This window comes from Catharus ustulatus, chromosome 6 (assembly GCF_009819885.2).
Source record: "Catharus ustulatus isolate bCatUst1 chromosome 6, bCatUst1.pri.v2, whole genome shotgun sequence".
Lineage (NCBI taxonomy): Eukaryota > Metazoa > Chordata > Aves > Passeriformes > Turdidae > Catharus > Catharus ustulatus.
Window position 1 is genome coordinate 6806246 of NC_046226.1, and position 16325 is coordinate 6822570.

General features: G+C 41.9%; 1 protein-coding gene across 1 annotated transcript in view; it reads right to left on the reverse strand.

Moving 5' to 3' along the window:
• KCNH5 (potassium voltage-gated channel subfamily H member 5) overlaps nt 1–16325 on the reverse strand; it is a 157519-nt gene that overhangs the window by 36798 nt on the left and 104396 nt on the right. The window contains exons 9-10 of the mRNA XM_033062188.1: nt 13021–13273; nt 2529–2725 (exon numbers count right to left, since the gene is read on the reverse strand). Coding sequence (XP_032918079.1) covers nt 2529–2725; nt 13021–13273 — 450 coding nt within the window. The remainder of the gene's footprint in view (nt 1–2528; nt 2726–13020; nt 13274–16325) is intronic.

The following is a 16325-nucleotide window of genomic DNA, read 5'->3' on the forward strand; positions in this document are numbered from 1 at the left end:
AATTAAATGTCAAACCTTATGAGTGATGACTATGTGGAAAAAGTGCTAAGTATATATTTCTATAGAAGTCAATTAAAGGAGACAATGATTTTCTTTCCATTTAGGTTACATGACTCCAGCACAAGCTGCTGCAGCACAGTGCAGCTGTCAGCCCAGCCTCACTGCCTGAACAGCTCTCTGTTCACCTGATGGAACTGTCCTGGATGGCACTGATTTTCCTCAGGAATGAACTCACTGCAAACACTTCTGTGATCCCCAACAGGGAATCATCCATCCTTCCAGCAGATAGGAGCTTTGAAACAATCCCCTGGATATCTTTATGTAACAGGGCTTGGTTTCTGTCCCTGGTGTTGGATGTAGCATGATCTATTTTGTGCCCAGGAACAAAGCACAGAATTTCTGCAAAGCAGGCTCAGGCTCAGCACATCTGACTGCAATGCCAGGCTGCTTCCAAAACAGTTATTGACTGACACTGCAGGAGAGGGGTGGAGTTCATCCAATGTACGTGAGGTGTTTAAAAGTTAGTGATCCTGGACTCTGAAATCCCATCCCAGACTGGGCACCAAAGAGGGGCCAGATGATTTCCTCCCAGAGAAACCATCCCTCATGGGCTATGGAGGTGATTGGTGTCTACCCTGGACATCATCACCCAATTTTTAATGAAATGAACTCCACTCTGCATGTCCCACATTGGCACCACCCTTCTTGGACTCTTCATCCTCTCTCACGTGCTGCCCACACATTCCCCCAAACAACATTGCCTTTCCTTCTGCAAAATCTAACATTTCTTTAGGAATGCTGTTCCTTCTCACTGGGAGTCACTGCTCCCATGTCAAAGTCCATGTACCTGACACTGAGCTAAACAGACCTAAACTCTACTGGGAACTTGAATTCCATAAATTTTTCCACCTGGGTGATTCCCCAAGCCAGGGACCTGCAGGAAAACAATTTTCCTTAAAAAAGATGTGTGTGAGAGAAGCAATTCTGTGAAAGCTCAGCCAGGAGGCTACTCCCCATATGCATCCCTGGACTGCAGAGCTGAACTGCAGCACACTGCCCTGTCAGGAATAGACATGTCCATGTTTTTCTCAGGAAGCCAGCTGGAGTGACAGGTTCACAGTTTAAGAAGGAAAGAATGCATTTTGGTACAATGCATGTGGCATTTTCTTGTCCCATGAAATCACCAGCAGCAATGCCTGAGCAGAAGTTGTCATTGCAGGGCTGTAGCTGTTGAGGGAGCAAGGGGGGAGATGCTGAAATCAAATCTTGGAGCACTTCTTATGAAAGAGAAATGAGAAGCTAGAAACCACACACCAGCCTCCAAGCCCCAAAGCTCTCCTTCAGGTCTGAAGTGGAGTTAACAACCTTGCAGTCAGAGGTAAGCTGACAAGCTGGAACCAAACCTGATTATAACTCAGCTCTTTCTGGCTCCAGCACAGACAGAGGGGCACTGTAATCCCATTGCATCTTCTTGCCCTGGGTATTTTGTGCCATACTTGGAGTATTCATGAGCACAAGTGATGCACAGAAATTGAAACTCCCTCTGAAACCAGCTCCAGTGGCTCAAGAGAAATTAGACTTAAAAAAGTAAAATTCCAGTTGTGTTGAACTCCTCCTACTGCAGAGGCTGAAATTGTCTTGTGAAATACTGGGGTAGCCTTGGTACATCAGCAGGTGAGATGCCCAAGGTACAGCTGCAGAAAAAAGTGTTTCAGCATCTAGAGGATCACAGCTAATGCTCAGTAATCTATAAATCATTGTTATGAGATTTCTCTATGCAAATGAAATTTATATAACCCTCATCAATCGTAAAAAAAAAATCATAAAGATGAAATTTTGCAGCCGCAATGTGAATTAGAGGATCCCTTAACCTGTTTTCAAGATACGTCTTTATAGCTAATTAATTTTTAGATGGAGTGTTCTTTGAAAGAACTAATGGATAGTGAGCATTGCTGATTGATTATAAAATGAGCAGGAGGGTTTAGGAAGTGAGCTGTGAATGTAAAATCACTTCCCAGCTTTATTAACCTTGCTATATTAAAATTCTAGACTATGCAACTGCAAGAAGCAGGTATTAATATGGTACCTTTGATGAGTGTATTTTATTTATTTAACATCAATAAATTTCTCTTAGTTGGTCTACAGCATGGAGATCCATCATATTGTCCTCTGAACTGTAACCCAGAGACTTTGAGAAAACCAGAATCTGGATTCTATAAAATACAACTTCACACATTTATGTGATGGGGCAGAAAAAAACCAAAAAAAATGAAAACCAGCAACTATGAAGTAAAGGAAAAGAAATGCAATTCATGTGTCATCCTGCTAGGACTGCTCTCCAGAGCTGCAAACATACAGGTAACTTTTATTGAGCCATCATCACCAACAGTGACAGCATTTATTGAAAGGCCACTCAATCTGCAATGACCTGAAAACATCAGGAGGAAATGGGGGATTGTTAAACACTGCAAGCACCTGCAGGACTGTGCAGTCTGCTGGTGGGAGAAAGGGGAAAATAAAGAGCTTACCCTCTTCCTCAGATTGCAGGTGAGAGTGAGGTTCCTGGAGAAGGAGTTTGCAAAAGCAGTGTAGAAGTCCAGCACTTTCAGCAAGGCTTCTCGCTTGATTATATGCAAATCGCAGTAGGTCAGAGCCCGAACATTGGCACATGCATGGGCCAGGCTGGTTTCCTTCCAGAAGATATCACCAAACACATCACCTTTACCTGAAAAACAGCAGGACACGTTTGTTAAAAGGTAATGCTTTGGCAGAGTTTCTCAGCACACAGATGATTTTTTTACAACCCGTCTTACGCTCCCAATTATCCCAACACAAGCTCCCAACCATGAAAAACTAACAAGGGTAAAAGTTTTAAAATTAGCTGAGGTACCTGGGTATCCTCAGCACCAGCCCCAGGTTTTTAAGGTATTTATAGATTGCTCTGTGAAATGTAACAAAGCATAAGAGCCAGATTGTAAAGGTCTCCTTTAGCTGAAGATACAAGGAATGGATTTTTCAAAGGCTACAGAACATAATGAACATTTAATTAATATTCAGGCGATTGAATATTTCAGGTGTCTGTTCCCAAGTGATTTAGGAGTCCTGCTCTTACAAAAACCTTCTGACATCTAGGTTCTTTCATCCTCAGGGCTCTACAGTGAGGGGCAGGAGCCAGCTTCCAGGGCCCAAGGACCACATTTTAAAGGATGTTTTAACACCTTTAGTTCACTGTCAGTGATAACACTCCTTCTGGAAAGCCACCAAAAGCCTCACTGAGACTTTTAACCTTTAAACAACCACCTCTAAATCTTAAACACATCCAAATATAGTTCTAAACCCAAATTCATCCACTTAAACAGAGGCTTAGGCTTAAGTCTGTATTTCGATGTTTGCTGAGTAAGAGAGGGTTTGACACCTGAGACACCTACACCTATAAATACCTTCAACCAGAGGGGAAATTACACCTGATGGTAACTTCTGCACTGGCAGGCAGTTTAGCAGAACAGCTGATTGAGGACTTGAACTAGCTGTAGAAGAGCTCCAGGGGCTGGGAGTGCTCTGACTTAGCCCAGTTTTCTTTCCTCTGCAAGGAATCCACAGCCCCCACACCTGTGCTAGACACCAAGGAGAAGAGGATGAAGATTCAAAATCACACTTCTGACCCAACCAGAGCCCCAGCATGGGTGCAGATTGGAGACATGCTTTCAGGTTTGGACTTTCTGGTTGTTCTGAGAAGAGCCAACAGAAAACACATTGGGACATCCCAAAGCTGCCTCCTGCTGCCTGGCCGTGGGCTGGGCAAGGACCACGGTGTGTGGTTTGTGGCTGACACCTCAAATCCTGAAGCAGAAACTGAGGTGCAAAGAATATTTTTTGTTTCAGACCCCCAGAGATATCCCAGCTCTGTACTTCAGCAGTTATTAAAAGGGAACTCAAATCAGTCAGTGCCTATTGATTTCAGACACCTCGAGCAGCCCCTTGGTGAAGGTTAGTGAAGTTACAGTTTTGGCATTAAAAAAGTAATGAATTTTTGTATTTCCTCTTTTAAGAACTTTTAACATTTTGGTCCACTCTATTGCAAAAACACAGACCAGAGGGATAATCTATACAACCTTATTACTTTCAGGGGTCAGAGGTTCTAGTTCCCCATTTCCATTTCCAGTAAAACATATCTAACATTTCTCAAGCAGAGTGAAATAAAATGTGCAAGTCCTTATCTTCCCTTCTCTGTTTTTATTTTCTAACAAATGTCTCTGTAACAGAATCATCCCTTAGAAAGGTTATAGCTGCACCTCATTGAGCTGCTTTTGATACTACATATTTTTATATAATTAAAATTAACTACAATGCATAACACAGCTGGAACAATTTATAAAACGATGTGCTTTAAAATGTTTTCCTTAATACAGAGCATTTTCTAGTAACATTATAATTTATCCAATGTACTGCTTTGAAATTACCTTTTGCAGTTAATTGTCCTTGTCTCTACTTAGAGTTCAAAATCCAGTTTACATGCTCAGACAGGGTTACATAATTTATAGAGAACAGTCCATTTCTGAAATGCAGAAAATTGCTTAATGGATTTGCTCTCTGAGGTGGACACAGGACAAAGCTGAGTTCTGCTTTCTGTGCAGAGTGCAGTTAAAAGAGAGTGTTTTTACCACTGAAATGTGAACAAACCACTTGTTCTCTTTTCAAATTTAGCTAATATGTAGTTAATTTAACCAAGAGGTTGAAAGCAGTGGATGCTCACCCCAAAACTAAGGACAACAGTGTGTTACAGAATCTGTACACAAATCATGGATAAAAGAAACCAATGTTCATAAGCTGAAGAAGATCTCATTGTCTTCAGTGTGGCAGGGAACTGCCCTGGCTGGGACTCAAAGGCTGGGACACGATGAACTGAACTTATTCACTCTTCCATGAGCCACCACTCACTGGATTTGAAGGGTGAAACTCTAAACTCTGCATACATTCTGGTTCATACTCTTCAGAAAGTGCAAAATCTTGGAAGCCTTTAAGGGATCTTGAATTTGACATTTCCCACACACACTTCTGAGCTTGTTTGCTGGTTATAAATGTGCTAAGGAATGTACAGAATGAAAACAAAACCTACCAGATTCTCCAAAACAATGTGTCTTTTTTCATAAATACAGAGATTAATGTACTATACTTTATCCCTATTAACTGTAGTTCACTGTGCAGAGAGAGGTAATTATTCACTCAGGACAAGATCAGATGTAAGGAAAAAATTCTTTACTCAGCAGGTGGTGAGGCACTGAGCAGGATGCTCAGAGAAGCTGTGGGTGCCCCAGCCCAAAAATGTTCAGGGCCAGGCTGGGTGGGGCTTTGAGCAGCTTGGTCTAGTGCAAAGTGTCTCAACCCATTCAATGATTCCAAGATTAATTTTACGGATTGCAACAAAATAAAGACAAAATTTTCTTGCAAAACAGAAAATTTAACTGGCTAGGTCTGACACAGCCACCCAGAGACACTCACAAGTATTTTTCACTTGCAGGGGATGCTCAGAGCTCCAGGGAAAGTGCTGCTGGGTCTGAGCTGGGAATGCAGAGGTGCTGATGCAGCCTGCACAATTTCCAAAGCTTCTCTCTGGAGATTTACTGAGCCTTCAGTACATTCCCTCCCAAATCTGCCCAGTGCTGAGTCCTGAGCACCTCCTGAATGGAGGCAAAGCTCTGGGAAGCCCTCCCACCTCTGCTCACAGTGCCCAAAGCATTGCTGGAAGAAGGAATGCTGTAAATTAAGAGTGGGACCTACTTGCATACATTTTACACATCACAGAATCATAAAATCCTTTGGGTTAGAAAAGACCTCTAGGATCATCAGGTCCAACCACTAATCCAGCAATGCCAAATCCACACTAAAACATCCCCTAAATGTCACATCTATAGAATTATGAAATCACTAGGTTGGAAAAGACCACTAAGATGATAAAAATTTGGGTTTTGCAACTGAAGGGAGCATGAGAACATGTGAAGGGTGTTCTCATGTTCAGCAAAAATTTTGCTGAAATAGTTACACTGCTATCATTCTAAATTCTATGCATGCCTGTACATAAAAATATACAAACATATTAATATATATTCACATTAATATATTTAGGGGTGATCATATGGTATGCAGCTGTATAACAGGTCAGGATATTTCTATGCACTGTTCTGACAACCTTGCTAAACAGATTTGGGGGGATAGATGTTCTGTTCAGCCCTACACCACGGACTAACCTGCAAATTGCCAGACAGGAATTCATGCCTGGACCTTTCAGGCAGAAAAATTCTTAAGGATTTTATGGAACCTCCCCAGGAGCTTGCAGATGGAATGAAAAAGTACTTGAATTCAGAAACACTCATTTTAAATAGTGTCTCAGAACCCACATGTGGATTTATATAAAGACAAAATTCATCCTCCTTCAGATGAGGACAGAAACTCTGCTAATAAATATCCTAGCAGACATAAGAGCTTGATGGATCCTCTGGAAGAAAGTTTAGGCAGGCAGTTAAAGAATAAATTCTTGGTGGGAAATAGCACTGGGTAAAAACACATAAAGGGGACCAAGGCTTCTTAAGGAGGTGTTTTTCTGTGCCATCTTAGCTAATAAACCAGCTACACTTTAACCATTTCAAAATATGTCCAAAGCCTCATTAGTCACTAGCACGAGCCAGACATGATGAATGATGTTGGCTTTCCATCAGGATGCACTCAAACCTCACTTGCTTATGAAAAGCAAAGACTGATGGTGTTTGAGGATCAGTAAAACTGTATCACAGACAGAAAATGTTCATCCAATCAGCTCAAGTGCCAAATACCATGAAGTGATGACAGCATGCACACAAGTGGAGGTGATAATTACATATACTGGTGTCTATATTCATACAAATTCATATTTCTGTGTCTCTGCAGTGAAACCTCTTGCTGCAGGACAGACATGTCCCAAATTGATGTAGAAATCCAATGAGCAGGGAGTGAATCAGCTCCTGTCACCCAGAGCAGCTCCATGAAGGGCCAGTTCTGCATCTCCTCACCACAGCACACTGGGGCTGACTGCACAAGTCTACAAAATGATGGGATATATTCATGGGATAAATCCTAAACACAAAGGATTTCCCTCTGGGTGAAACACAGGCCAGGGGAGGGTTGGAAACATTCTGGGGAAGCATCACAGTTTCCTTACTTCACCTTTCTACCTTCTGCTGGACATTTGCTATTGACCACTTTTGGGGACAGGCTGGCTGGGTGTCTGGGCTTAGCTGACCCAGCTGTTTGTGCCCAAAGAGGGTGTCTGGAGAAGATGGGGGGGATGGAGTGGTGCAAATCCACCAGGTGCATTTCCTACCCTGGCACATCAGCCCGAGATGTGCAGAGATGGTATTAAACTGTGAGAGTGGCCTTCTTGCCTCTGTGAATGTTTTAGCCTCAGCTTTTTCTGGGGGATCCAGAAGGGCCAGGACTTCCTTGAAAATCAGATCAGAGCTGATCACTGAGCTGCAGATAAATCCACCTCTCCAGGACTGCACATGAAAGGGCAGAATGACAGGAGAAAACAGCATTTCCAGCCTCTGAAGCATTGTCAGCACAGTCAGTAAAGCAGCAATGACAAGAGACTGTGCCAAAACCCAGGTCTGTGCTGGCAAAGGTACTTTGCATTATTTAACACAGTGCAACCTTCCCCATCTGTACCTGGAAACACAAAGGAATTGACTTTTCTTCCAGCATTCAGCACTGCTGCAAGCAGGGCCCAAAGTCCAGACAGATTTCTCTCGGTCTGACTCTCATTTTTAGTGCAAGTATCATACTGCCTCACTTCCTTCTAGAAGCCACAGCTCTTGAAGACAGGTTATTTCCATTTTGATTTTATATAGAAATAAGTTTCAATCCTTCCTGACTGATGAAATAAACCCGAAAGCATGACCATTCCTACCACCTTGAGAACTTGTAGGGCAAATCAGATTGCCTCAAAATGTTAGTCTGATTTAAAAGAACTGTACTACACGAATTTTAAATAATTTTCCTATTCTTGTGCTGGCAAGACTTTCGAGTTTTAGCAGTGAAGCATGCAGGTCTAATTCAAAAACATATCAGTTCAGAGAAAGGAATCTTTCTGACTCTGGAGACTGTGGATCAAATCAGTAACACACTAGCTGGCACTAAATTAAGATTGATGTTCTTTATCATAATTAAGCATCATGCAGGGACAAAAAATTATTAAATTTACAAAATTATATGAAAAATTGGGGTTTGTCAGTAAGAATTAATGACACTTTTGAACAAGCATCAGTAGGACTAAATCTTACAATGGTACTGCAGGTGTCAACCCAGACCTGCAAAATCTGACCAATTCCAAGGCACTTAAGAAGAACTGCACAGTGCAGACCAGCAAATCACACTCATTTTCAGACCAGTAACCCTTCAAGCATTTTGCAAAATACTTTCAGATTCAGCACTTAAAACCCAGCCTAAATCACATTAATTATTTCAGTTCTGCTAGCTGAAAAAAACCCAAACCTTTTCCTCTATGAATCATTTTCCTCTTAGTTAATTTAGAGCTTTAACTCATTGGAACACAGGGGACTTTTCCTATGGATGAAATAGGACACAGCCTGTTCTGTAAATTGCTACCAGGTGCATGCTACTAACCCGGGGAAATGCTCACAATTAGTCTGCCTTGGTTGACTTCACATGGAAAACAACACAGAAGTTCAGTATAAATTAACAAGAGCTGATTTGACACAGGGGCTAATTCTGCCACCTTCATTCCACTTGAGAAGAAACCCAATCTGCAACTAAACAAATTAAAATTGGGGAATTAGCCACTAATGCTGTGAGATGGAACTGGACTGACAGGTTTCCATGTCACAAAGTGCATCCTGCACAAAGCACGTGCCCAGGCATGGAAATTCAAAGTGCTGATGCATGGATACCAAATATCCCCTTGCTAATGCCCCTGGATGAGAGCTGTGGAGCTCCTGCTCACCCAAATGGGAGCTGCCCTCCTCCCTAAAGAACTTTACTCTGTGTCATTTGGTGGGAGACTCAATCTTTTAACCCCAAACACAAGTAGCATTAAGAGCAGACAAAGACTCATCCCTATTTTCACCTGTACCAAACTCAAGAAAACACTTGTTTTGCTCCTGATACCACATCATATCCCCTTCACAGATAAAAAATTTGGAAATAATTAATGAATCAGACCTCTAACAAGGTTTGTTTTGTCTAATAACAATTAATAATGGGTTACTCTGAAATTACATGGAGAACATGCTGAGGATTAACATGTAATATATAAAGGCAAATAACTGAATACTATGGGATCAGGACCCTAAGCGTGGCTGAAACATGAACTATTAAATTTATGTTCATTCTGTCTTGACTCTCATGCTGAGCTCACTCAGCAGCAGCCCCCACCAGGATTTCACTGCTCAATATATTTTTATTGCTATGCAGCTTGAGCAATATTTTTGATCAATTCCTACAATCAACATCTGAACACGGTGGGCCATTATTTTTCTGCTGAAAAAACAACTTCTTTAAACCTTGTTAATCAATATGCCCAGTTTAAGTTACTGCACACCTTACACAGCCAGCTGTGCAAATAGCAGGAGCTGGAATGCAACTTTCAGAGCCACTTGGTTGGCACTGCCACCCGTGTGTGACTCCTCATCAGGAGCAAATTCAGGCTAATTGCAGCAGGGTGAATTATGATGTGCCCTCTGGTAGCTGATGCCTCTTTTCATTAGCCTGGGGACTCCAAACCCCTGGTCCTCACTGAGATGCTTTGCTGGTAACACCTCCCCATGCAGAGCAATGCCAGTTAAATTGTTTACTCCTGCTTGAGACGGTGGAAAATTACTGATGTGCCTTCTCAGGGTCACCTCGCTTGCTGGGAAAGTTTGGATAATTAGAGACAAGGCTATTTGCCCTTCTCCATTCTCCTGGCAACTGCAGATGAGTTATGTTAAGATGTCTGTGTCTCCTTTTCCCTCTGCACCCCAGCTCTGCACAGTGCTCCTTGCTACAGCCAGCACCTGCAAAAGGTGGGACACTGCCCTCGAGAAGGGGAGGTAAGTAATGAGGGGAACATAATGGGGCACCTGGATATTCCATTAATGAGTCCTAAAAACTGCAGGTCTACAACTGGAGTCATTCTCTTACAGTTAGTGTTTCTGTAGTGCTGATTGCTGCAGCGGCTGGGCGTTTAATTAGCCACAAATGAGAACAAAATCAAACCATGGGGGAACAAAATGTCACAGTGCTGCAAGTTGTCCTGTCAATCACCAGGCTCCACCTGATTTCAAGCACGGGAAACACCAAAGCTGGCGCTGTTGAGGGAGGAAAACTGCTGCTGAGTGAAAGGATGGTTGTTCCATGAAGGTGGAAAAAAAGAAAAGCACCTGGATGTGATGCCAAGTCTCCTGAGGATGGTTTCTGCAGTCAGGGAGGTTGGATGTGCTAACTCACCCTGGCTGTGAGGCAAGGAACATGATAAGGGAAGATAGGCAAAGGGAAAAAGCAGCAAAATCCATGGGCTGAGTCATGCCAGGACCTGAGGGAGGATGAAACTCTGCACTTTGGACGGAAGCATGAATGTAAGAGATGGGACATGCTGGTTCTTAACCTGTTTTAATGTCCCTACCTGACTCACTTTTCTTGGATATTCCACATTTAAAAATACATCAAACCACCCATCTGTGGGTGAGCATTGCTGAAAAAAAACCAAAACACCCCTTCTCCCTCTCTCTTTCTTTAAGCAAGACAAATAACACACTACTGTATTAAACTGCATTCAATCACACTGCACTGTTCTTTGCTCTGCAAGGACCAGAGCATGGAGACAACATGTCCTGTTCATTCCTGCTCTCATAGAGGAAATTAATGAGGTCAAGTTTCCAAAGGATACTTATTGCATTTCCTCTGCTTTAGGTCACTGCTGGGGGAGAAGATGGACAGAGTGGCAGCACAATCCTGCAAGTTGCTTTTCCCTGGGAAAACCAGAGTGGCAGCAGAAGCTTGGAGCATTCAAAGCAGGTGCTGAGGTTTTCCCATTAGTCAGTTTTTTAAAAGTCTGGTCTCCCCCTTAGGCAGATTCACGTTCCTTGTGCTTGAACTTCTCAAGGCAGAACAGATCAATAAAAATTACGTTTTTCACTGTCTGATCTGCAGTTGCTGTTTCAGGTGCAGCAGCTGCCACTGGAAAAGTCTTTGCAACTACAAGTGGGAGAGATTTTCTTTCACAAGGGAATTTTAAGGACACAATATCCCATAATTACTCAGTTCACTATTCTGCTAAATAATCTGTCAGAGCATGAAAAAAACTCTTCAGAGTGTTCTAGGACTAGAGGAAGCAGTTTATTTTGCTTTAAGTTACATGTACACGTTCTGCCAATCCCTGTAGTGCATGATGAACACGGCTCTGAGTCATGGAAGAATTGAAGGCACTTTTGGTAATTAAAGGTAATTCATTTAACCAGGTATGGCTAAAAGTCTCTCTGGTCAAATGGGGACTAACATGGATATTAGATTTAATACATATAAAAGGTAGAAACAAAATGCTCTTACTGTTGTGTAAAATATTCATTAATAAATGCAATCAAGTTTTGCATGTAATTCATTTAGTGATAGCTCTTAGTTCAGTAAATTACATATTTATTGGTTTCATTGTAAAAAACATTTATTTTTTAAAATACTGCTACTCCCTCTCAAGCCCTTTGTTTTCTAAATAATTGTAAGCAAATATAAGATATCATCACTGAGATTAATTATAAAAATGAAATGGTCCAGTGAGCTGGAATACAAGGAATAATTTCCTATGGAAATTGTTGATTTAGGAGCTTTCATCACCATGAGTTCACATCTGAATATGGAAACAGATTCATTCTTACATTAAATCTCTCATTTTCAAACCCCAGTGTACACTAGACTACAGAAAGGTGCAGCAGGCATTTGCAAGAAGCATGGATTTGTGTTTTCCTGAGCTCATGCTCCAGCTGGGACAATCCCAGTGGTGCCCTGGGGGAGCTGTTTCCATGCAGCCCCATCCCCACACTGCCCAATCCCACCCCAGGCACAGGCACATTTTTAGGGAAACACGTCAGGAGCCCTCTGGAGCCACCCTTAGAGGGAAGAAGCAGCACAGAGCTTCGGTGGGGTCTGACAGATGCCCTAGGACCAGGAACCCACTGGATCTGCCCTCAGGGAGCACAGCTCCAGCTTAAGGCAAATATCCAACAGGATATGAGTTCTACAATAAATGGGTCTATTTTAAATGGGCAGGGCAGGCCCTGGGTAGTTTTTCTGCAGAGCCACCAATTTTCCCTCCACATAGCTCTGCCTCTGAGGAGGATTCCTGCCTCCACACCAGTGCTGACCACTCAGTCCCACCATGTGCCACACCTTTCCCAATCCTGTCCAAGCTAACAAGAGTCTGCACTGGGCTCTTTCTCAAAACCAGACAGCAAAGAGTGATTTACCTAAATTCCCCCATTACTCAGACTTCTCATGACTGTGGTTTGATACATGCTGTAACCCCATCCCTTTTCAAAGTCAGATCAGACTCTTTATTTTCTTTAAAGCCTGCTGTCTACAAGCAAAAAAATTGCCTCCTCCCAGAGACTGTTTGCAGGTGTTATTCTGGGCTAGAGCACAGACAAATGAAAATCCCAGTGCGAAGGTTAATGTGGAAATCCTCCTGAGGGAGAAACATAAAACAATGTGCATTTCCTCGGTTTAAAAGATGCCAAGCACACAGATGCCTTTCTCTTCTGCTCAGAGACACTGTAGCTGTGACCAGTGAGCCATACTGGGCAGAAAGAGCACTCCCACTGGCACAAAAGATGAAGGATTTGCTTCTAGAGAAGGATCTCTGGAGACACAGCATCTCCATCTGATGACAACTGCTAGCCTCCCATAGCCCCAGCTGATGTTAGGCAAGACTCGTTAATATTCAAACCTCAGCAAAAGGAAAACACACACAACCCACAGGCACTCCAGCAGAGATCACAGTACCTAAAATAGCCACCACCTCGTCGTCCTGGATGACTTCCAAGGATCCTGAGACCACGAAGCAGAGAGCATCAACGCTTTCCCCAGCGTGGTAGATGAGGTCCCCTGGGGCACAATGGATGGTCTGGAACTCCACGGCCAGGGCTCGCAGGCAGCCGTCGCTGGCCAGCCGGAAGGCAGGGTGCTCGTTGAACACCTTCCTGTTCAGGTGCACGCAGATGTCTGCTCTCATGTCCTTTGGGCAGATCGACAGGACCTGGGGAAAAGAAAAGATGGAAAAATAATCAGCAGGGCATGTGGCAGCAAGGCCAGCGCTGTTTGAAATAACCCGATGGATGAGTCTGAAGATGTGCCTGGGGGTGGATCTTGAAATCTATCTATCATCCATCCATCCATCCATCCATCCATCCATCCATCCATCCATCCATCATCCATCCATCATCCATCCATCCATCATCCATCCATCTTTCCATCCCTCCATCCCTCCCTCCATCCATCCTTCCATCCATCATCCATCCATCCTCCATTTTTCCATCCATCTATCCATCCATCCATCCATCCATCCATCCATCCATCCATCCATCCATCCTCCATCCATCCATCCATCCATCCATTTCAGAGACATTCTGGTGGGAATTTTATCCTGATTTGGGATAATCCTCCCCTACCCATCTACTGCTTTCACTTTGTCTGAAAGGGTGATGTGGAAGACAGGACTGTTCTGTTACACTCTGCTCACTCCTAACAGTTTTCCCACTGCTTTTCCGGAATTGCAGGTGGAAATGCTCTGTCCTGTCTGTGGGTGTCCCCCCAGACCTGGTGCCCAGACTATGCCTGCTCTATGCTCAGTCCCTGCAGGAGCACAGAACAGACACACAGAGCTGAAGGAGCTCGAGGACATGCAAGGACAGACCATCCACAATAGAAAAACACCACATTTTGTTCACACTCAGAAAACTCAGCTTTCAGAAGTCTTGATGTAGGTGACCCCTTTCCAACACATGTCCAAACACACCCAGGGCTCAGTTTCAGTGACATACACAAGGAATTACCTGCCCAGGAGAGCTTAGAGATTAGAAAATCCATACAGATTGGAGGAAAAAGGAAGTATAATGAAACATCATGAAATGTAAAGTAAAAGTGAGTGAAGAACTATCCACTATGAAGAGATCTTTATTGTAGATCAATTAAAAAAGACCTTCAACTGGTTTGTTGCCTTAAATAGCTTTCCCTATTGAAACACTAAAACAAATACACCTGAAGAAAGAAAAGTGAAAATGTATGGGTCTTGTTGGGTTTGTAAATGGTGTGTTTAATATTTGCACACCCTCCTAAACACAGTAACATCCTTATACCCCAAAATGCACAGTAGCTAATTGCACTGACAAACATATAAAACCTTTTAATGTTTTCCTAGGATAAATAATAGGAAAGAGCATGAGAGTAAGAGCACCCTGGAAGTCTCATATCAAGAAGATTGCAGATCAATAGTACTGATTAATTTCTCATCATATGGAATTGCTCTGCAGACAGTGCAGGAGACAGGGACACTGGGTTAATGAGTTGACTATCATGGAATAATATCAGAGGGACACTCTGGTAACCCTGACTAAGCTTTGAGGAAAATGCTCATGTTAATGAATTCAAGCCATTATTTTAATTTCTGTTTAATGCAGGAGAGGTATAAAACAAATTACTGCAGAGCATTACTAAAGCTCCTAAAGCATAGAATATGAAAAGAATAAATAACTTCTATTTCAATAATAATATTTAGTCTTTTTCTTATTTAGATAGATCAAAGTTCCTTTGGGATCAAAGACATAATGAATGCAGAAAGGTAAAATAGAAGTTATGGTCCCATTCTCTGTACTATGACAGTGTGTGGTGAGAAGGGGCTATTGCCATCTGCACTAACCTCTTCCACTCCAAATGTTCCCATCAATCCCAGAATATCTGGTAAAATTACAGCCTAGAAGGCCTTGACTTAATGTTTTCAAATGCTACAGGGTATTTGTTCTAATGGACAGCTACTCTCTCTTTCAAAATGTGTGTTGTTTCTGATCTGTTTTTTTTAATTTTCAGCCAACAGCCAGAGAATCCGTGATCTTGTTGGGATAAAAGACCTGCAATAATCATAAATCTCTTCCATATGTAGGTGTTTCTAGAATATGACCAGGTCACCTCTCAATCTTGAAAAAAAAGAGAGATAGAAGATGCTTTTTCTGCCTATGACACACAGGTTCTCTTTGGAAACCTCCTCCTGCATGAGGTTTCCTCACTTCCCAGAGCTGCCAGATAATTAGTTTTTATTTTATTTAACACAGAGTAAGTCAATTTGGGTTAATGATATTTTTCTGTAACAAAATGTTGTACAGAACACATTAAAATCTCCTGCATAAATACATTTTACCATAAAAAATAGTAATAAACACATTTGACAAGGCATGTTCTCTATAAGCCATCATTTGCATTAGTAATAGTATGAGTCACTGTAGACCATATTCTGTATCACATTTCCATAATTTAGTAGGGCCAAATGTCAATTTTACAAAAGTCTATTTACCTGAGTCATTCTATTTACCAGTGGAAATATGGGCACACCTTAGTTTCTCAATAAAAAAAAAAAAAGATTACTTTTGAGAGTGATGGTTTTACCTCAGCCTTACTTGTGAATCAAACAGAAAGTTTGTCTTCATTACAATAAAACAGAAACATACCATCTTTCTTCATCTCAAAAGTAACTTAATGAAAAATTCTGCTTTCTTTTCTACCATGATTGATGATTTTTAACATTTTTATCTACTCTTGGGCCTGAATCATGGTTATGAGTTTTTTATGTCCCTTTAATACTTTCAGAAATTTAAGTGCTTTTGACTTAACAAGGCCACAAGCTAGGAATTCTCAAACATTGCTCTTAAGAAAAATGTCCGTGTTCATACATGACTGATTACCAAATTTTAGCTTTTGAGCTTCCAAGCTGCAGAAAAAATTGGTTCAACTGTTACAGAGGTTGCTCCTGTAAGATTCTGAGATGTTCCAGGACCCTTTGTTAGTTTGGAATGTAAAATAGTTGTGTCCCTCAAGAATAAAAGCCACTTGGATGCAAAGCAGCAAATACAGACTTGAATACAGAGTATTAAAAGTGAACACTCAAAGAATTATTTTTTTATAGATAGAAGCAGCCTATCTATCATTACACACTGTAATAGGAATAGAGAGACAAAAACTTGCACAAAGAAAAGCCAGTCTTAGGAAGCATAATTCAGGAATTTTGTGATGTCATGATAAAGTGATTCTCCTAATAACAA